Raw genomic sequence first — 21,393 nt, 5'->3', positions numbered from 1 at the left:
TTTCTATACGTCATGGTGATAGTTTGTGGTTGGTTCTGTGTTTGTTGTACCATCACAGAGTTCTCTTTCTCACTCCTTCAGTTCTGACCCACAGGTCTTCTGTAAAATGCTGTGGCGAACCAGTCTTGGTTTAATTTATTAGCTTGAGAGGGGCTCTGCCCAGTTCATCTGCACATGACCTTGATGGATCTCCCTCTTTTCTGTTGATTGGTTACTCATCCCCATGAACTTAAATCGTGTCATACTGAGAATTTTTCCACCTTGAGTACCTTGAATTCCTCACGCGTCTCCCTCACCTTTATTGCCAGGCTAATAATGTAACTTCTGCAAGACTTTCTAGAAGTTCTATTTCCAAGATTTGTGCTAATGAAATTGTGGGCCAGTGATTAATTCTTCACTGACCTTGAGTTATGGACATGGGGCAAGTTTCTTTTCAAGCACCAAGTTTTTTCCTTCCTATAAACATGGTGGTACTGTGTAATCTCTATCCCAGATGTCACCCAAGGCTGGGTATTTTTAAGGTACTATGAGCCTGAGGTAGTACTGGACATACGTGTTCAGTACTCAATTAGAAATCTGCACATACCTTTTCCTGTTAAGTGTAACTGCACAATCAGGAAGACAAAATTTAATTTTCCAATTATTCGGAGAATGTAAGGGTAAATAAGCATTTATAACAACAGTTTTTTGGGGTGGTTTGATTTGGTTTTATGGGATTAATTTCCTTGCTTGGTTTACTTTGAACAGCCTTTTCCATCCTTCTTGTCATATCACCTCCACTTTACCTGAAAGTGCACAGTTTCCTTTACTCTTTAAACTTGATCCTTTTGTCTTTCAAAAAATGCCATATTTGCTTGATGAAACCTCAGGGAAATGATAATGCTGTATATTCACTGGAAATGGTCACCTGTCTTGCTTTTTATTTGGTCATTCAGTTTTTGTTTGGGGAACAGGCATGCATGACATTTTGGAATTTTGTCCATTTTTAAAATTCAACCCCCCACACCCACCCAAAACATGTTTTCAACTGCATGACCATTCCATCGACTGGCTCTCCTCATCCGCAAGCATCTATCCCAAATGTTCTTATTGTTAGCTGTATAGGAGATACAGGAACTTAAAAAAAAAAAAACACCTCACTTAGGTTTCAATTATGTAGATCACCAGAGGCGAAGATTGGTTTACTTTCTTTTACTATCCTCTCTACAGTCTGTGTTCTCTGTTGAAGGAATGCTGTTTCGGGAACTGCTTGATGTTACAGAAAAAGCTGAAGATTCGTTCAAGCGACGTTTACTGTTACATTCTTTGTCTCTCCTCCAATGATAAAGAAGAGTCTGTTCCAGACACCTTAGCATATCACTGGGAGAGGTTACAGTTGGTAGCTAAGAAACCCAGTCCACTCTTCACTCTGAGCTTTTTATTTTAGGAATAAATGCCTACAGCTGGCATATGAAGACATAAATGAGCTTCTAATTTATTGCAGTCAAGTTTCCACATAAATTCTTTCTCAGTTATTTCATATGCATCAGAAAGTACGTGCTGGGCTCCAGTGTTGCAGTAGATGCTGGAATTTGAAGCAGGGAAATGCAGAAGCCATAAAATGATGAGGCATCTGGGTACCATACTGTATCTGTGAAGCCCTGAGTCACAGGAAAGGAACTAGGATAAAATCACTGCCTTTGCAAAAATGCGAAAATCTATTTGGCATTAGAAGCCGGAAAGGGAAGGTAAACGTTAAAAATTAGGCTTGAGAGGTGGCCATAACCTTGCTTGCCAGGTTGGGGGATTTGGTGTTTTTGAATAAAGCGGTCTTTTTTTTTTTAAGATTTTTATTTATTTATTTGACAGAGAGAGACACAGCGAGAGCAGGAACACAAGCGGGGGGAGTGGAAGAGGGAGAAGCAGGCTTCCCGCCGAGCAGGGAGCCCGACGTGGGGCTCGATCCCAGGAGCCTGGGATCATGACCCGAGCCGATGGCAGACGCTTAATGAAAGCCACTCAGGCACCCTGGTCTTTCTCTTTTTATAGACTAGAATACAGTGAGGTTGACTATAAGGGAGATCAGATTGCCCATCGATACTTAATATAAAATTAGATTTATGTCCATGGTAGATAACTTTCAGCAGCGGCGGCAGCTTTGGTGAGGGAGAAAAACCAGTTGTGTGGCCTCTTGAGTTTGGTTATCCCAGAGTGTCCCCTGCAGCACTCTGTGTCTGCTGGCCCCCCCACTCTGCCATGCCTGCCCGCTCTCACTTCCGGTTCCTTCCTGGGAGGCTCTGATGGAAGCTCGTAGAATGTAAAGCCCACAACTGAGCTTCAGCCCTTCATTTGCATCTTTAGAACGGCGACTAAGCCTAAACCTGAGTGTGGTCATTGTCGGGACAAGCTGCCGAATCCTCAGGGCAGCTGTGATGAAGAGTGTATTCACAGCAAGTCCGCTGCTCACGGACAAAGCAGAGTTTGGAGTCTAAGTACTTTACCTGTCACGCAGCAAGTTAAACAGCAGGACCAGGGCCATCTGTGAGATTCCAGAAACCTTGGCATTTTCCTTCCTGGATGTTTCTGCTTTCTCAGCTCAGTTACTATATATCTCAAGTATATTTATTCTAAACAGGCAATGTTTATAGTCTACATTGTGCTTTTTTGGTCATTTCTTCCATTGAACAGCTGTTAACTAGATTTCTTTGAGAAAAAAGTAGTATAAAATATTGGCACCCAAATCTGTTATTCAGCTTTTATTACCATTTGCTTAAAAAGTAAGTCGGTTGTAACAGAAATTAATGTGCTTTGAGCCTGTCTTAACAGATTTTTTTGGGGTGGGGGAGTGGCCATCGAATAGCTTTTGCTGGAGGAACAACAGAATTCAAAGCAAGTTCTGAAATATAAAATTGCTGAAATATAAGCAATTCCATAAAGATTGAAACCAACTAGAGGACAAGAAGGTTTTCGTTCTTTATAACATCATGTTTTTCCTATTGGAATTCAAGAGTGTGGTCAACGACAGTCACTGAATCAACCTTTTCTTTCTGGGCAAATGTGGTGTCTTCATACACTCTGAGTAAAAGGGTCATCATTAGTTAAGTTGGGCAGTTAGATGGGAAAGTTAGCAGCATTTTTGGCTAGGTCAAGGAAGCAATGAGTGAGTAATCCTCTTGGCCTGACTGGACTACTATAAACATAACCTTTTTTCCCCTTCTCAGCAATTTAAAACCAAACAAAACAAGAGTCTGTTGGAAAAGCCTGCTGTCAGTGGCAGACCTATGTAGGATTTCAGACCTGGGTTTCCAAGACCACTCTGAGCACATGGGTGCCCTCACCATCACTACTGGGTGCAGCTGGTATCCGGGGACTGGAAGGGGATGATCTGTTGTTGCTAAACGACAGGGAATCTTAGAGCACCTAACATGTGGGTGGTTTTTTGGTGTGTGTGTGTGTGTGTGTGTGTGTGTTTTAAACCAATTGGTTTTTGCATGTTAAGGGGATTCTAGACCTCTGAGGTAGGCCCAGTTCCAGTGGCCTCTGCAAGGACAACACGAGGGAAATTTCCTTAAAACATGAATCATGTATTTTTTTTCTCATCATTTCTTGTTCCCTACTTTCATCCTGTAACGTAGTTGTGGTTCATGATTGTCCTGCAAATGGGAAATGTGTTGGGTTGGTGCACGGTCAGCTGATGTAAACGTAACTGGATTGTTCCCACCCTACCCACTCCTTTCCACAGAGAACCTGCAGTTTTGGAGGATTTGACTTGACGAACCGCTCTCTACACATTGGCAGCAACAATTCTGATGCAATGGTTAGTATATGTCAGAGGAAAAGCAAAAAAGGTTTGCATTCAAGCAATGGGACTGACACAGTTGCATGTTTATTGTCTCTGAGAAACGATGGTGGGTAATGTCGGTGATGCCGCATCGTATATGGAGGAAGCCCTGTTCTCCCTGTCTGAGATGCTCTGCTGTTGCACGGGCAATGAACAATGACCGCCTCCATCCCCATGATGCCTTCACTTTTGGTTCTCTTCAAGTTGCAAACCCAGTCTGGAGTTTGGCTTCCACGGTCCTAGCCATTTGAGCACACATGCCCTTTGTTCACACTTGTTGCCAGTGCACACAACCGGTACACACAGGTGGTGTGCCAGGATGGAGCCCTGTGATGGGGGCGAGAGTCTGTGCCAGCATTTCTGAGACACCAATCTGACCACAGGCCAAGTGCATAGCCCTCTAGGAGTCTAGGTCTTTCTGATCTGGGGTGTCCTGGAATGAACCCAGTCTCCTTGGGCCCGGAGCAAACCAGACTCTTTGGAGCCAAGGTTCTAGTGGCCTCACACCTTCTGGGTCACCATGGGGACAGGCCACCCCTGTGGTGTACAATACTCTGTTCCCTGAGGTTTTCTTTGTGAGGCTCCAAGGATGTAGGTGAATTTTACCTACTGTTTTGTTTTCCCCTTAGGCATTTTCTCCAAAACTATGAAATTAAAATTCCATGCTTTATATTGATGTATATGTCACGTGTCGGCTAAAATACCCCTCTGTGATTTTTGAAGTGTTTGAGAATTTCCTGGAAGGATAACAATATTTTATTTGGATATCAAATTTTATTGATTCATAAACCAGTAATTTTATGTAGTCAATCTTTAATAAAAAATGAGAGAAGAATGATTTCTTTTTCCTTTCTCAGCGGAAAGTTGTTTTTTTTTTTTTCAATGCAAGATAGAATGAGAGGTGACCACAAGTCTAACTTGTTCAGAGAAGGAAATGTACATACTCTTAGTACTTGACCACATGGAGCTCTAGAGGGCTGTAAGTCCGATGAGACGTTGGACTTCTGATGACTAAGATTGGCCATTCTGTTCTTACCACTTCACCTGCGGTGATTCAGTAGTACCCTCTTCTTCCCCACTGCCAGGATTATGTGAACATAATCACTCTTTATTAATGAAATGCCGTCCCCTTGGGTAGCTAAAATGAGGAAAAGTATAATTGGAGAATATACTAAGGTTAAAAAAAAATAATAAGTGACCCACATCTCACTTTAAACAAACATGCAAAAGCCCCTTAGTGAGTAGCTTTTAATTTTAAATCGAAAAGACAAATAACATAGCACTAAGTTAACATAGGAAAAAATTTCAAGATCCTGGGGGATGCCAATATTTTTCTGAGAGGTAGAACATTAATGGTTTGAATAATACAACCTGTTTCAGGGCTTCATTTGTCTGTGGTTAAAGTTACTTACAACCCTTTGTTTTGCAGAGTAAAGAAGGAGATTTTGTGTACAAAGAAGTTATCAAATCACCCACTGCCTCCCGCATCTCTCTTGGGAAAAAGGTGAAATCAGTGAAAGAGACAATGAGGAAGAGAATGTCTAAAAAATATAGCAGCTCTGTCTCTGAGCAGGTATGCAACTCCTGAGCCAAGAGCCGAGCCGAGGATGGTCAGTCTGAGATCTGATAGGGTGCTAAATACAAAGCATTGGTATTAACCAGGCTCTAGGAGCATGGACACAGAAGTTCGATAGACATTTATTCAAAGAGTCAGTGAATGTTTATAAAGCACTTAGAGTGGTCCATGCTCAGTGCTGAGGATCCACGATATGGGCCCTGTCTTTTACAGACACACGAGAAAAAGACAACATGTAAAGAAACGATTATTCTTAGTGCCATAAGCACTTAACATTTGATACAAAGGAAGGATTTTATTTGCGGAAATATTCCTTGCTACAAAATGGGTGTTACCAGAATCAAAGCTGAAAAAGACACTCAAGTTTCCTTAGACAGCAGACTTTTTTAAAAGGTGTAGTGGAAGTTACTCTAAAAGCTCATAGCAGATAGACTCGGAAAATCTGGCTGCAGGGCTGCCCACAGTAGTCGTTTCTGCAGGGGCGTTTTCGCTAACTGGACCTCTCTCTGTGGCCAGTAAGGTAACACAGCACAGACCCCCTCTAGTTGTCTAATTTCATCAGGAGAAACGTGACCAGTTCCTGTCCGAACTGGGTGGGTGGAGGGAATAAAGGCATTTGGAGAGCTGAGCCTTGAGGTGATTTTGACCATTTGCACCTTTATAGCATTCACTTTGTAGTCTGTTGAGGTACCTGTGTATGGGATGTTTGTCTACTTGGAGATAGGTAAGCGATGCTGCTCTAGCCACCAAATAAAAACAGGGAAAGCAGACATTTTCGCTCAGCTTGCGCCCTCTGGTGGACAGTGTAAGCTCCCATCCAAGCATCTCCCCGTTTGACTCACTGACCACCGCCAGCTAGCCAGTGGCCTGCACTGGGATGCACACAAAGCCCGCACAGTGTCTTCAGCATATTACGGTGGTTCTCGTGGGGGGAGGGGGATCCCCCTCCAATCCCAGGGCAGCTGGGGCTCTTTTTGACAGTCACAACCGGGTTGGGCTGGGGCGGCGTGGCCGCTGCTGGCATCTGGCAGAGGGAGGATGGGGATGTGGGTAAACATTTTACAGCGGCTCCCCCCAACAGTTCTCCATCCAACATGCTGACCATGCTCAGGCTGAGAAATTCTGGCTTGTTAGACCTCCAGGGAAGTCTGGGCTGTGTTCTGTATGTCTTCCCCATGATTATTTTCCTTTTTTGTCCCTATGGGCTTGGGAGCAATGGCAGTTCCTAGATTTCTGCCCAGCACTGAGGCAAACAGTGCACTCTCCTGTGAGGCAGACGTCACACCAGTCACTGAATGCAGCATCACGAAGTTTAAGCACTTAAGTTTGCTTTTCCCATGAATTGAAATAGCCACTAAAAGCTCTTGTACACGTCCATTCTTTGGGGGTCTCTGCTTTACAGATCAGGAGCATAGAACTTTAATGTCATCTTGAGCTGTGTTCTATGATTTTAGTACTATATAGCAGGCTTGGAGGCTTAGTTCTCTTTTTTAAAAGCAGTCATTTCATGTGAGTGGAGGAAAAAAAAGGAATAAGTGATCAGAATAATGCCTTTTGGAGAGAAAAGGCTAATGTTGCAAGGTTTTATTTTGTTTTTGTTTAACATTTTAGTAGATATATCAACCATTATGGTAAAGATCTTTGCTCTGTTCCTCCTGTATGCCTCGCACCTGGAATAGTACTTGTTCTTGTAGGTAATCAATAAACATGTGATGAATAAGTTAGTAAAAGCATTTGAGGACATACATTATCAGAGATGTCTACTTCATATTGCTGTTTTTCAAAATTTGTGTGCTCTTTCCAGACGTGTTAAAAAAAGATAATTGGACAAATGACTTTTTTGATGATTCAGAAAGAGTAATGAAAATGTATGCAGGAATTCATACTCTGCAGCTTCAGTTACTTCTCAGTGATGGCACCTCTGTTTTGTATTTGAGCTTGCTTGCTCACTTTCCTTAAATATAAAGCATAAATGTGTTTCGGGGGTGCCTGGCTGGCTTAGTCCATAGAGCATGTGATTCCTGATCTCAGGGTCGTGAATTCAAGCCCCCTGTTGGGCGTGGAGCTTACTAAAAAAAAAAAAAAAAAAAATTTTGGATCAGAAGCTTGCCATTACTGTTGTCCTTAAATGTTTGCAGGACTCGCAGAATCACGTTAAAGCCCTTCTGATGATTCGGCACTATGTAAATAACAGGTTTCATTTAGATGGTTTTGTGCTCACGTGGCCAAGTAATGTGCCAGAAAGTGGTCTGTTTTGGCAAGTAAACCATTCTGACTGCAAACGTTTTGAAGCATGATATTGTCTATCCCTATAGCACCATCAATCACGTGAGCATGCTGTGCTTGTATGTGCAAATCAGCAGCTGCCAAGCTAATGCTACCTAGCCACCCCAAAAGTGAAAAAGTACTGCTGAGTCACTCCTGTCAGCATTCTGACCCGAAAGGGACCTCAAAGCTTTGTACTAACAACACACAAAAGAAGTAAAAGAAGCAAAAACCAAATGGTGACACAGAGAAATTTTATTACAGACCAAAAAAAAAAAAAAAAAATGGTATTTTGGCTATATATCTGTATTCTAAATTGGTATTTCATTAGCTAATTTCAAGAATTTTTGTAAACAGAAAAAGAATCTGGCCTTTTCTTTTTTAGGTGTCAATGTTTCTGATAGATTAAATATTTTCTGATAGTACTTCCAGATCTTTACTGGTAGATTGTACTTGATCTGCATTCGAACTCCATCTTTATCACTGGCCTAGAGACGATGCTAGAAGTCTCTAAGCCTTTAATGAAATGTTCTCAGGGGTAGATAGATTTTTCTTGGAGATTTCAAGAGTATCTATTTGAGCATGAAAAATGATTGAGTTATGGGAGCCACAACTCTAAACTGAAGCAAGGGTCTAGATTAAAAAGGAGGAGAATATTGGGTACGGAATCAAATATGCCTATCAAAATGGATGCAACTGATTTCGTGGAGGGTTCAATTGCCTTAAATTATAAAACGACATCCATCCACTCTGATGCAACTTAATTTTGTTGAAACCCATTCCAGGACTTGGGCCTTGATGGCATGCCTGGCTCCCCTCCATCTTCACAGCCGGATGGCGAACACATGGACAAGCCCAAGCTCAAAGCCGGAGGTTCCGTAGAGAGTCTGCGCAGTTCTCTGAGTGGGCAGAGCTCGATGAGTACGTCTGATTTGTCATTATATGTGCTTGCAGCTGGAGTCAAAATCAGCCTTTTACTGAGTGTCAGAGTCAGGCACTTTAAAAAGGAGTTAGACCGAGTTCTGACCCTTAGGGTGCTATTAGAGACCCGCAAAATATGTGGGCCGAGAGTCATATTTGTTCAGGAGTAGATGTATATAGCAGGGGCACAAAAGAGGGGGTGACGAGTTTTGGAGAAAATAGAGAAAGCACCTCAGAGGAAAGATCTGGAGAACAGAGAGGAACAAGTCAAGGGGTAAGGCTCATGAAATGACCAACAAAAGAAGAGGTGTGGGAAGAGAGAATTATAAATGTCACATGTAACAAGTGCTGCTCGACCACTCCAAGGCTCACTGGGTGTCGGCTGAGGGTACTGGGGAAAAGAGAGCAATTTAAAGGACCATTTTCAAAGCAACTGGTCTGGGGCAAGTTCCTTGACTTCTCTGAGTTTCCTCATCTGTAAAATGGGGTAAAAATAGTAAGCTGGAGAGGTTATGACTGTGGAAGGCTTGTGGTGTCCTCCGTTAGGGAGTCTGTGTATCTCTTGGATTCCCAGGTCATAAAGACAACTTGCTGGATTCCCCGTCTACGGAGGTGGTTGATTAGGGATAACAATCCAAAAACTCTGATGCCCTAGCATCCTGATCCAGCCCTGCGGCAGTCCTGACGTGTGCTTGTGGCTTGTGACTTCCCTGCTCTGTCCCTGAGTTTCCTGATCTGTGATAGCTTTCATGCCTTTAACCTTCGCTGTGCAGGAAGTCTGCATTGACCCTTGTTCTTCCTGGTTTTCCTGTGCAGGTGGTCAGACAGTAAGTACCACTGACTCCTCAACCAGCAACAGGGAGAGTGTCAAGTCAGAAGACGGTGATGATGAGGAGCCCCCCTACCGGGGCCCCTTCTGTGGGCGCGCCAGGGTGCACACCGACTTCACGCCTAGTCCCTACGACACAGACTCGCTCAAGCTCAAGGTGGGTCTGTGCCTGGCCTCAGCCTGGCTCTTCATGTCTTTAAGAGGTGGTCTGTTTTCCTTGCTGTTGAATGCTGGGCTCCTCTGGTGCACACTGGCCAGTATCTTGGCTACGGTGATAAACTGGTCTCCTCTGTACAGAGACCCAGCTAGCATGTAGGACAGAGGTGGGTCTTGTGTTAATCCTCTGTCATCACCGCTTCATCCCCAGCCCTTCCCTGCGACCTGAGCTGCCTTTTAGAATTCCTGTTGCCCGCCACCCTCCCAGTGCCTGTCTTTGTCCAGCTGAAGAAACCTTAACTGTCTTCTCTGTGCGACTGACGAGTGATGTTTAACGGGACAGATGGAGCTGCACAGTGTCTGAAGCATTTCCAGACCAGGGACTGTGCTGGCATTTGCTTGGTGGGAAGTCTTTCGCTAGGAAATAGGAGCTCTGGATGATGGCTAGGTGCCCAGCTAGCCATAAGCACCAAGAAAGACTTGGGCCACACTTCATCTCATGGTTCAGGGGGTGGAGGGTAGGAGACCTCAGGCCTGCATGGAATCTGGCTCTCTGCCAAGGTTATGTATAGTGATTTCAGTAGCTTCCCATCTGTGTGATGAACACATCTAACTGATGCACGGTTCATGCCTAGAGATGGATCTAATGGAAAGATCTTTGTTCCCTGGGCCACAGAAAGGAGACATCATCGATATCATCAGCAAGCCACCCATGGGCACCTGGATGGGTCTGTTGAACAACAAGGTCGGCACATTCAAGTTCATCTATGTAGATGTGCTAAATGAGGAAGAAGAGAAGCCCAAGCGCCCGACCAGGAGGAGGAGAAAAGGAAGACTACCCCAGCCCAAATCTGTGGAAGATCTCCTTGATCGGATCAACCTGAAAGTCAGTTTTGTCCCATTCCGGTCACACGTGGCACCCTGTTGCCTTTTCCTTTTCCTAAATTAAGCAAGGGCACTCTCAGGGAAGGGGGCAGGTGATCTGTGTCATCCAGCAAGGCAGCCCGTTACTAGGATGAGTATCTGTTATTCTACAGAAATAGGTACCAGTATGCTAATGCTGCTGTTGACCTCTGCTGGGGCGACCGCACAAGCCCCGGGTCAAAATTTGCTGCTAGCCCCAAGAATAACTTTCAAAGAGCTGTAAGCACAAAGCTCTGGCGCCCTGCTCACTGGGTTCCCCAGGCTGTGAGGAGTCACCCACCGGCCCCTGCCCCCCAATTATTCCTAGGATCTAGTACACTGGGGCCACAGAGTAGATTCTGTGTCCTCCTTGCAAATTCTCTGGCTCCTGAGGAAGGCACAGGGCTTTGAGATGGATTTCAGTAGCTCTGTAAATGAAAGAAAAGTGTTCTCCATGGTGCGTTGTGTGGCATTAAAGGCTTCAGTCGGGGCAGAGGCACAGTTAAAATGCAAGCCAGTGGGGTCCATCTCAGCCTGCAAGGTACATCTTCGTAACCCGTGGTTAATGCGATGCCTTGCCCGCCTGCTAAGCTGGGTGGCTGGGAGGTACAGAACACATTATAAATGAGAGTTACCAATCTTCCAGTTAGCATGAAAGTGACCGTGGAAAGGGTTCAGGGGTTTGAGGCTGGGTGTTGGTCAAGCATCACGTAGCAGCGCTTGCTGACTCACCCCTGGCTTCCTTCCCTTCCCTCCTAGGAGCACATGCCCACTTTCCTGTTCAATGGGTACGAAGACCTGGACACCTTTAAGCTCCTGGAGGAGGAAGACTTGGATGAGTTAAATATCAGGGACCCGGAACACAGGGCTGTCCTCCTGACAGCAGTGGAACTGTTACAGGAATATGACAGTAAGTTCCTCCCCGCACCCGGGGGTCCCTCGTTAGCTCAGACACACACTCGGCTCCCTACAGTCCCGCCTTCGGTCCTATTGCATCCAGAGCCGGGGTCTGTCGTGTATTATGTCAAATGGCACAAAGGCGTGAATTCCCCCACGTAGCCCTTTCGGTTGGTGGGAGAGCAAAAGAAAACCTTACTGCTGGTGCTTTTCCTGGCATGTTTCTAGGTCACATTTGAGGAAAATGCTGCTCCCAGTGACTGAGAAACGAGTTATGTTTCCTTCACATGGTAGAGGCCCCCTTGGGCCCTGTCCTCAGGATGCCTGGGGACAGAGGGAGCTGACGCACTGGGAGTGTCCTGCCCAGCCAAGGGCCAGTCCCTTCTCAAAGCACTCCAGAGCGGCTTCCTGATCGAATGGGAGGGTTAATAAACAAATGACATTCATCAGCTTCCCCTGCAGCAGCAGGAGCTACCAGAGGTGACTGTGGAGAGCAGAGACTGCCAGGGCGAGAGCTCACTTCTACAGTCCATGGGCAGAGTTCAGTAAGCTCCCAGCTTTTATGGAGTCTATTTGAATATACTGTATCCTCTGCTCCATTAACCTCGTCTGATCTTGCTCTTTATTCTTGAATCTGACATCAAAAATACCCCTGAAATTATTCATCACGAGGGGAGTATCCTTTCTGGTTATCGAATTCAAATGCATTTTCTTTCAAGTGCTCTGCTTCGCCAGCTAATAGCATTTCTATTGCTAAAAGACAAACCAAAACCAAGGTTAATGGTGGGGAAAAAAAAATCCATATTACTGAATGTATCAGACCCAAGACACATGGAAGCCAGTGAGTCAGTACAGTGAAATTCACTTCTGCTTAATTGGTCCTCCCTCTAAATTAACCAATAAACATAGAGGACCACACACCCTCCAATAGATGTCTGAACCCTAGATAAACATACTGCCTTCAGGGATAGATTTGAAAAGAGAATTGTGCTTCATGTTGGGTCTCTTTGGTAGGGGAGCTGTCTCTTGGGGAGGGGGGCGTGTGGCCAGGTTGTGGACAGAGGACCTCCTGGCCCAGTGCCTGGTGTGGCTAGCCAGCTGTATTAATATCAATCAACATTAAATCATCTACTCTCCTGGACCACATCTGCTCTTCCTCAGCCACTGAGAACAGCTGGTTTATAAACCCTGTCCATTACGTTTCCTGTAGCATTCAGAGCATAGGAGCGAAGCTACATCCTGAGGATAAGACAGGGTGGATCTGTGCTTCGTCTTTTTCCTGCCACATTGGCTCAGATTCATTGCCCCTCGGGGGGAGCAGGTCCTGAGGTCTGCACCAAGGGATATTTTATAGGAGGGAATCTGCCTATCATGATGCATACTCAGAAGTCTAAGGAGGGCTCTTTGCTTCTTTATAAATACCATTTCAAATCTGTGCTGTGCCATTGCTTAGACTGTCGCTAATGTACAAAGTAGCCCTTCCTTTTTCTGGTTCTCAAAGGCTTCGGGGGCTCCAGGGTGCTGGTTAGTGCCAATGATCTGGGTCCAGACGTATCCTGGAATTATAAGACTTTACATTCAGTGCAGTTAAATTGTATTTAAGTAACTGATAACCTAAAGGAACACCATAGATTTCTGTCAAACTAAATTTCTATGCACTTGATCGGTCCAGAGATCTACTGAGATCTTGTAGATTTTCTCGCTTAGCCACCCACAAGAGCATGAAGCACATCTCCAGCATGAGCTGGCAGTCAGACCCACCAGTCTCTCTCATTGCACATCTGTGCAGGGGGAATGCAGGCCTTCGTACAGGGTTCCATTTAATTGTCTGATAGCATTTCCTTGCACTGACACCAAAACCACTGTCTTAGGCCTGCCAAATAAAGGCTCTTTTTAAAGAATTGTAGTAAGAATTTTCATCAGCAATTATTTCTAATATACAGAAAAGTACAGAGAAAAAAATCCACATATCTACTTCTTAAATCTAACTAAAGCTAACATTTTGGCATATTTGCTTCAATTTTGTTTTAAAGAAATACAAAGAACTGTTGCAAGCTCATTGAAAAGGCCGGCTATCCAAGAATCCCATTCCCTTCCCTCTTCCTTCCCGAGGTTATTCTTCCTGCCTGTGTGTATGTGAGATGGGGGAGGGCTTCAGGTCCAAGTTCAGGTCATGCCCACACAGGGTTTCAGCCCTCCAGACCCAGTCCTCTGAGCTTATTTGACTATGAGAATTTTCATGGTCCAAGCTCACCTTCTTTCTTCTCCTTTGTACCTTGGCATTCATGGTAGTCAGTGGGGGAGAGGATGTGGCCTTGAATCTGCCCTTCCATCTAAGAGCTCTCCCTAATCAAAGAGGGCAAGTTACTTGGTAAATACTGGCTTTTAGTGTGAGTGACTTTTCGTAAACTTGATCGTTGGGGTCCTGCTAAGTAGCTGCTGAATGGATCTTTCAGGAAGTGACCATAGCGCCTCAATGTAGGCCTCAGGACCGTATCCCCTGAACTGGCTTTCAGGCACCCTGCTGTGTCGGATAAGGCTGGCAGCCCCAAAGATGCAGACACAGTCTGCATCTTGATACAGTGACGGGGACAAGCGTTCTCTTTTATTCCCATCGGTCAGCACTTTGGAGTGTGTTTTGGCTGAGGCGGTACACTGAACTGTCTCGCTAAGGACAAGCTACATTGATTCCTCCTCCTGGGTTGTAACTGATAGCTCAAAGCCCTCATTTTACACATATCATTTTCCTAAATAACATACTAGATGAGGACAAAGGCCACTTCAAATCCACAGGCTCTTCCACATAATGAGGACATCACTCTAGAATGTTCTACTTTGTGTGTGGGGGAGGGTGAAGGTTTTGCTGTTGTGCTTCCAATTAATTTCTCATTAGTCATTTAAAAAATAAATAGCACTTCTTAATTTGGGATTCTACTTTAAGGGCTTCCTCTGCCAGGATTCGTGTGAGAAACGCCAACAGGAAGTGGAGAGTGGGCAGGAGGAACAGCTGGTGTGGGGCAGAATGGCGGTCGTCTGCCTTCCTACCGTACATTTTTTAATGACCTGAGAAACGGCATCAGATTTCTGGTTTTTTTATTTTTTCCTTATGTATGTGGTCGGGGGAGGGGCAGTGAAGAGAAAGGAAAAAAACTTAAAACCATTTATGCAGAAAATGTTTTCTTGGTTTCTGTTTTATGTGACCAAGTATTTTCTCTGCATAATACAACGATGTTCTTCCTAACCTCGCTCCCATGAAGGCCTTATGTGCCCTCTTTATAGAATGTGCAGGTGACATGACTGAGTGATGAAGGGTCTCCCCTCCCCGCCCCTTATTTCCCATGGGGTTGACTTGGGGCACTTTCCCTGGACAGAAACACCAGGTACTTAAGGGTTCTTTCAGTCACCCACCTGACGAGTGTTCATGACTCAGTGTCCAAGTGAGGGGGCTTCCTGAACTTTCCCTGTCTTACCTTTGTGTACAGGGAATAGAGATGCTGACCCCAAACAAAGGGAGAGGCCAAGAAGGAGAGGAAACCTCCTAACAAACACATTACAAACAACAAAAACAGAAGGATTTAACCTGTGCCCCCATCAGGTTAGGGGTTCATGTTCCCATTTGCCAGCCTTATTCCTGTTGAGAGACTACAAGAGCCAGTGCTTGTCAGCAAGACCTGAGAATGCTCCCGGACTGTAATAAAATTCAGTATTTCATTTAGCACTTTCACATTGGCTTCCAAATTGGGAAAGCTGGTGACAGATAACTTGGAAGACAAATATTAAGGTAACCCGCTTGTGAACGGGGCATGTTCACTCCTGCCTTCCAGTACCATCTCTCAGAAAGCTGCCCTGGCTGCTCGCACAGTGTTCTGAATTCTCCCTCTTCCTGATTGGCCTGAGTCATCCTCTGGGTAACTTAAAAGACTATATGCTCTCCCTCTGAACTTATCATCATGGTATACTTTATAAAAAATGTGTTCCGATCTCCTCCATTCATTTTTATTTCATTCACTTTAAAAGCGTTCTCTGCCAGAAGTTCAAGGCTTAAAAATGTGTGGGGATAGCATGATAAAATCGGGATGTGGTTGACTTTGAAACCTCTGCGTTTCCTTCCCCTTATGATTCCGTGCTGTGCGTTTACCTTCTAGGTAACAGCGACCAGTCAGGGTCTCAGGAGAAGCTGCTGGTGGACAGCCAGGGCCTGAGTGGATGCTCTCCGCGAGACTCAGGATGCTATGAAAGCAGTGAGAACCTGGAACACGGTAATGTCCACACAGAGAATTATGAGTGCGCCTTAATATGCAAGCCATTTGGGTCATTTATGACTCATTTTCTTCCTGAGCCTGAGCCATGCTTTGGGGGATACTGGCAACAGGGATTTTTCCAGGATTACTGGTGCTTAAATAAGGTTCTTAAAAAGACTGAACATCTCTCAAGAAACTAGGCAATGGACATTTTTGAGAAACGAGTCTTCCATCCCAGTTCACACATAAATGAGAGTTTAAGACACTTGGGTGTCAAAGATAGGCCCCTCAACTTCCCGTTGCCCTGAAGCTCTCAGCGCCTTAGCCCCAGCGTAGGTCATGGAAAGGGCCGTGGGGTCTAGAACCGGAAGTCCTGCTCCTGGGGGCTTTGAACCCTGAATAGAGCATTTACAAGCCCAAGACTTTTTGGTCAAATGACTTCATTGCCTCTGACCCCCCTCACCACTGAAATAGTAAATGAGTTCCTTTCTTACAGACTGTTCTAAGAGCTAAACAAAGTAATGATATATTAATACCTAGCATTTGTAAAACACAGACTACGAACTGGGCAGTCAGCCCAAGCGCGGCGGCCCTCGGTGTTGGGACACTGCCCAGGGAAGCAGGCTTATTTGTTCTCTTGTGGATCACTGTTGCAGGCACTCCTTTGATGTACCACTGCCAGAATCTATCTGTTTACCAAAGATGACAATGCAAAAGCACCTAAATTCATTCTGAAATAAAGTAGAAAGACTGACTTTATCCAAACGGTCTTTGCTTCCTTTCTGTGGAAGCTACATCTCTGAATAAATATAGGCTATATGATTAAATCTTAAAATACTACGTTTTTGTTTTTAAAAAAAATCTCAAAACTTCAGGCCAGCTAGACATCACCCAACTGCACACATCTAATACGGTACTTCCTTCTCCCTCAGAGAGCATGACTGGGGCTCAGTGATAGTCCCCAGACTTCACATCAGTAGGCCAGGCCCACCCATGGTCTCCTCACTGGAAGGAGAATGTTTTTGCCCGTAGTTGCAGTATGGAGTGCCAGACTCACTGCAGATGACAAACACAGTCCAAATCGGTGGTTCACTTATAATATATCCTTCATAATTATACACACATAGAAGGTGTTCAATAGATAGGTTTTGGCACCACAGGAGCAGCCATAAATGTCACTTTGAAAAGCAGCATGACAGTATGCGAGCAAGGTATAAAATTGCCAGAAGTCCACAACTCACACCACAAAGCTCTTGAAAAGCAAGATGTTTTCAAAATAGGTGTGACTGTTTTTGTTCATCTTTTCTGTCTGGTCCACTTGACAGTTAAGAACATGGTATCTCCACCGCGCTCTCCCCCTCCACCCCCCCCCTTGCTTATTCAAATCTTAAACCAAGCTGTTCTGGGTTCTCACTAGGGAAGTATTTCCATTGACTGCAGAGATTAATGTGAGGTGTGTTTAAAGGAGCCGGTGCTTGTTAGGCAGCCCGTAAGCCCTGCTCGTCTGTGGCGTCTTTGCCTTGAGCCACCTCTACACTTCAGCTTTGATCTTTTTATAAATGAGGCGTCATTAAAAAGGACGCTTTGAAAATACCTGATTTGAAAAGTACAATTTTCTGAAAAAGGAGGATTCTATTACCATGATGACCTCGGCAATAATCGCTTCCTGTCTGACTTCCTCCCTCCTAGTCGTTACTCCCAGTCATTAGTCTCTGCTCCTCCCAACTGCTGTGTGAGGCAAATAAACTGCATCCAAAATACCTGCAGCTGTAAAACCTAAATTGTGTGTCTCCTGTGTCCTTTTCTCTTCACAGCAAAAACCAGCATTTGAGTGCTGGGAGCTGTTAGGTCCTTAAGGAAAACAGTTTACCAGGTAGACCATCCATCAGGGTCACAAAAGCAGTATTGTAAACGCCTCCGGTATGGCCTGAGTGCGGAGCAATTACTGAGACAGAGGGTGAGCTGAAGGCTACGCATCTTGTTTCTTCCCTGTCCTAACGGGGAGGCAGTCGATAGGGAATTTCAGGAAGGCGGCTTATGTGGAGTGGGGTCCGATGCATCCCGTTTTATCATGGGTGGCTTGGGCTTCTGTTGTGGCCCCCAGGCTCCTCCTATTAGAGCAAGATGAGAGACAGCAGTAAAGGGTCCCCTGAAGTTCTGTCAAACACATGAAGACCATTGTGAAAAATGCCCAGGGTTGATAGTTTTTAGCTGTCGTTGGAATCCTATCAAGTAGCCCATGCGTTAAAATATTGAGCACCCACTGAAGCAAAGCTTTTTAAACTGCAGGTTGCAGTTTAATTAGTGGATTGTAAAATCAGTTTAGAGGGTCATGAACAGCAGTTTTGAAAACAGAATAGAAAATACCAGGGTGTGTTCCAAAGGTAAGACTGATAGTGTTATTGTAACCTTTGTTTCAGTGTGAATGTCTCTCTGTGCATGTGTGTGTACTGGCTGAATGGAAAATGTGTTTCTTATTGTACGTCAGAATTTAAACAAATAGTTTGCAAGCCATTATGGGCTCTCAAACCAGGGCAGGGTGGGGGCGGGGGGGGGGCACAGTTTAAGGAGGTACGCACTCTCAGCTACTCACCTGTACCTGCCTGACCCTGACAGCAATCACCTCCACCGGTGCCCCTCGGCGCTTTGCTCACCTCACCCTAATCCCAATCTGATGAGCATTTTGGGGACCTCAAAATTTGATCCATGAACTCTGCCGAAGTGTTTTATCAATTTGGGAAGATAGCAGTTCTCCCGAAACCCTAGTGTTACAGCAGCCTCAGTTAAGATGGGACTGAAAACCCAGCTAGAGGACTTCTGGGAAGATGGCAGAGTAGGAGGATCCTAAGCTCCCTTTGTCCCATGGACACAACTTAGGTAACAGCCACATTAGTGCATCCAACCCAGAAAATAACCCAAATACGGGCAAAACAGACTTTCCAGTTAACTGTCGAGAGAAGGACATATTAAAAAGGTAGGAGGGGTGGAGACATGGTCAGGAACCAAACTCCTGGCGAGACTAACCACAAACAAGAGGGACACCAAATGCACCGGAGAACAGAGAACAGACCCCACACCAGGCACCCCTAGACGTGGGGAACCAGCAATGGAAGATGGCTTTGAAGACCAGTGGGTCTCGAGTTTGTGGGTTTTTAATAACCAGCTGGGCTTAACTCCAGGTACTTTGAAAATCAGTGGCTCAGCTCCAGGAGGGCCGAGGGGGATAGGAAATAGTCTTCACCCTTAAAGAGCTAGCATAACAAGCCTGCTGAGATATGGCATAGAAGCAGCAGTCTGAAAAGCACCTGGGGTAATCTCAGAATGGGTGCTGGAGAGACAGGGATCTTTAGGAGAATTCTCTAAGAACAAAAGAGCCAGCTGGTGCCATCATCCTCCACCCTCACCTGGACCACCTGCAGGAAACAGGGTGAACACTCTCCACCTACCTTGCTAACACCACGCACCCTGCCCCCGTGTTCTTCTGTGGACTTGCCCCATCCAAACCACCTCAGTTGGCAGGACTCCCTCCAAAGCGGATCTCACCAGGTCTCATCCTAGAAGCAGCTGTGGCAGGGACTGCCGTCTCTCCCAAGTGACTCCTGCCTCGCAGAGAGAGAAGATAACCACACACCCCAGCATACTCAGTCCCAGCAGCCAAACCTTATAACCAGCAGTGCGGGGCGAGCGCCCTGTGGATCAGTGTGTCCGCAGCGCTGGCAAGCACCTGGCCTGAGTGCCAGCCCTGCCCACTAACAGAAGCTTCTCAGGACGACACAGGGAGAACCCCCTGCAGCTGAGCATGATAGCAGCCCCTGCAAGCGGGCTGAGGGCAGGCATCTGGTCTGACTGCAGACACCACCCAACTGCAAGCCCATGACCACCCCAGACTGACTCTCGGCATAGGGATCAAACCCAGCCCACAACAGCCGACTGGACTGAAGGCAGATGGGGCTCAGCACAACAGCAGGGTACAGTACACGCAGTCCACACAGAAGACTGTCAAATTAAGACACCGCTGAAGCTCCTGGTTGAGGTGAACAGGGGACCACAGGCCTCTTCTTCATAAGGCTACATCAGGAGACATAACTGACTTTCCTAATAAACAAATGCAGAGTTAGACAAAATAAGGAGACAGAAGACTATGTCCCAAATGAAAGACCAGGACAAAACCACAGCCAAAGAGCTAAATATGCCTGATGAAGAATTCAAAATAATGGTCATAAAGATACTTACTGGATTTGAGAAGAGTGGAGGATCTCAGACCTTCAACAAAGATAGAAAATATGAAAAAGAACCAATCAGGGATGAACTCAGTAACTGAAATTAAAAATACACTAGAAGCAGTCAGTAGTAGATTAGAGGAGGCAAAGAATGGATCAGCAAGCTGGAAGACGGTACGGGAAAGCAACCAGGCTGAACATCAAAAGGACAAAAGAAAAAATGAGAATAGGTTAATGGAACTCAGGGACATAATCAAGCGTAATAACTTCGCACTATAGGGATCCCAGAAGGAGAGAGAAAAGGGGGCAGAAAGTTGATTTTAAGAAATAATAGCTGTAGGGCGCCTGGGTGGCTCAGTCAGTTAAGCGTCTGCCTTCGGCTGAGGTCATGATCTCCAGGTCCTGGGATCGAGCCCCACATTGGGCTCCCTTGCCTTCTCCCTCTACCTCTGTGATCTCTCTTGCTCTCACTCTGTCTAGTAAACAAATTAAAAGCAAAAAAAAAAAAAGAAGAAGAAGAAGAAGAAAGAAAGAATAGCTGAAAACTTCCCTAATGTGGGGAAGGAAACAGACATACAGATCCAGGAGGCAGAGAGAGCCCCCAACAAAATCAGTCCAAGGAGGTCAACACCAAGACACATAATAATTGGCAAAAAAAAAAAAGTGACAACGAGAATTTTTAAAGCAGCACGAGAGAACAGTTAACGTATAAGGAAAACCCCGTAAGGCTGTATCAGCTGATTTTTCAGCAGAAACATTGCAGGGTCCAGAAGGGCGTGGCAGGATATATTCAGAGTGCTGAAAGGGAAAAAACAGAAACTTGCAACCAAGAATACCCTACCCAGCAAGGCTATTACTCAGAGTAGAAGGAGGGAAAAAGCATTTCCCAAACAGAAATTCAAGAAGTTCATCACCACTAAACCAGCCTTACAAGAAACACTAAAGCGAATTCTTTTAGTGGAAAGGAAACACCCTAATCAGGAGTAAGAAACTTACGAAAGGAAAAAATTTCACAGGAAAATACAAACATAAAAGTAGATCAGTCACAAAACCAGTATGGAGGTTAAAGCACAAAAGCAGTAAAATCAATTGTATCTATAAAAATCAGTTAAGTGATTCACAAAATAAGGTGTAAAGTATGACATCATACACATAAAACATGGGGGTGGGGGGAAAACATGGGGTTAATTTAGTACTTTTAGAATGATTTCAAACTTAAGTGACCATCAACTTAATATAGACTGTATGTGCATAGGAAGTTAATTTCAAACTAATGGTAACCACAAATCAAAAACGTGTAATAGATACGTAAAAATAAAGGGGAAGGAATCCAGGCATATCACTAGAGAAGGCTATCAAACCACAAGGGAAGAGATTAAGAGAAGAAACAGAGAAGAACTGAAACAACTGTAAAACAAGTAACAAAATGGCAATAACTACATACTTAATAATTACTTTGGGCTGTTTTGTTTTTTTAAAGATTTTACTTATTTGAGAGAGAGAGAGAGAGAAAGAGAGCACGTGAGAGCAGGCACAAGTGGGTGAGGGGCAGAGGGAGAAGCAGA

At 45.0% G+C, this 21,393-nt stretch overlaps 1 protein-coding gene and 1 long non-coding RNA gene across 9 annotated transcripts in view; one reads left to right on the top strand and one right to left on the bottom strand.

The window, feature by feature from the left end:
- Positions 1-21,393, top strand: part of SASH1 (SAM and SH3 domain containing 1) — a 188,348-nt gene that overhangs the window by 154,979 nt on the left and 11,976 nt on the right. For all 8 annotated transcript variants that reach the window (XM_027602078.2, XM_027602080.1, XM_027602079.1 and 5 more), the window contains 7 exons: positions 3,722-3,796; positions 5,250-5,393; positions 8,447-8,582; positions 9,399-9,568; positions 10,244-10,453; positions 11,230-11,380; positions 15,513-15,626. In XM_027602078.2, coding sequence (XP_027457879.1) covers positions 3,722-3,796; positions 5,250-5,393; positions 8,447-8,582; positions 9,399-9,568; positions 10,244-10,453; positions 11,230-11,380; positions 15,513-15,626 — 1,000 coding nt within the window. The remainder of the gene's footprint in view (positions 1-3,721; positions 3,797-5,249; positions 5,394-8,446; positions 8,583-9,398; positions 9,569-10,243; positions 10,454-11,229; positions 11,381-15,512; positions 15,627-21,393) is intronic.
- Positions 4,617-21,393, bottom strand: part of LOC113926749 — a 32,424-nt gene continuing 15,647 nt past the window's right edge. Inside the window, exon 2 of the long non-coding RNA XR_003521415.1 lies at positions 4,617-4,958. This is a non-coding gene — a long non-coding RNA (uncharacterized LOC113926749). The remainder of the gene's footprint in view (positions 4,959-21,393) is intronic.

Source organism: Zalophus californianus, chromosome 7 (assembly GCF_009762305.2).
Source record: "Zalophus californianus isolate mZalCal1 chromosome 7, mZalCal1.pri.v2, whole genome shotgun sequence".
In the NCBI taxonomy this organism is placed as follows: Eukaryota; Metazoa; Chordata; class Mammalia; order Carnivora; family Otariidae; genus Zalophus; species Zalophus californianus.
This window is presented reverse-complemented; position numbering and strand designations above follow the sequence as displayed.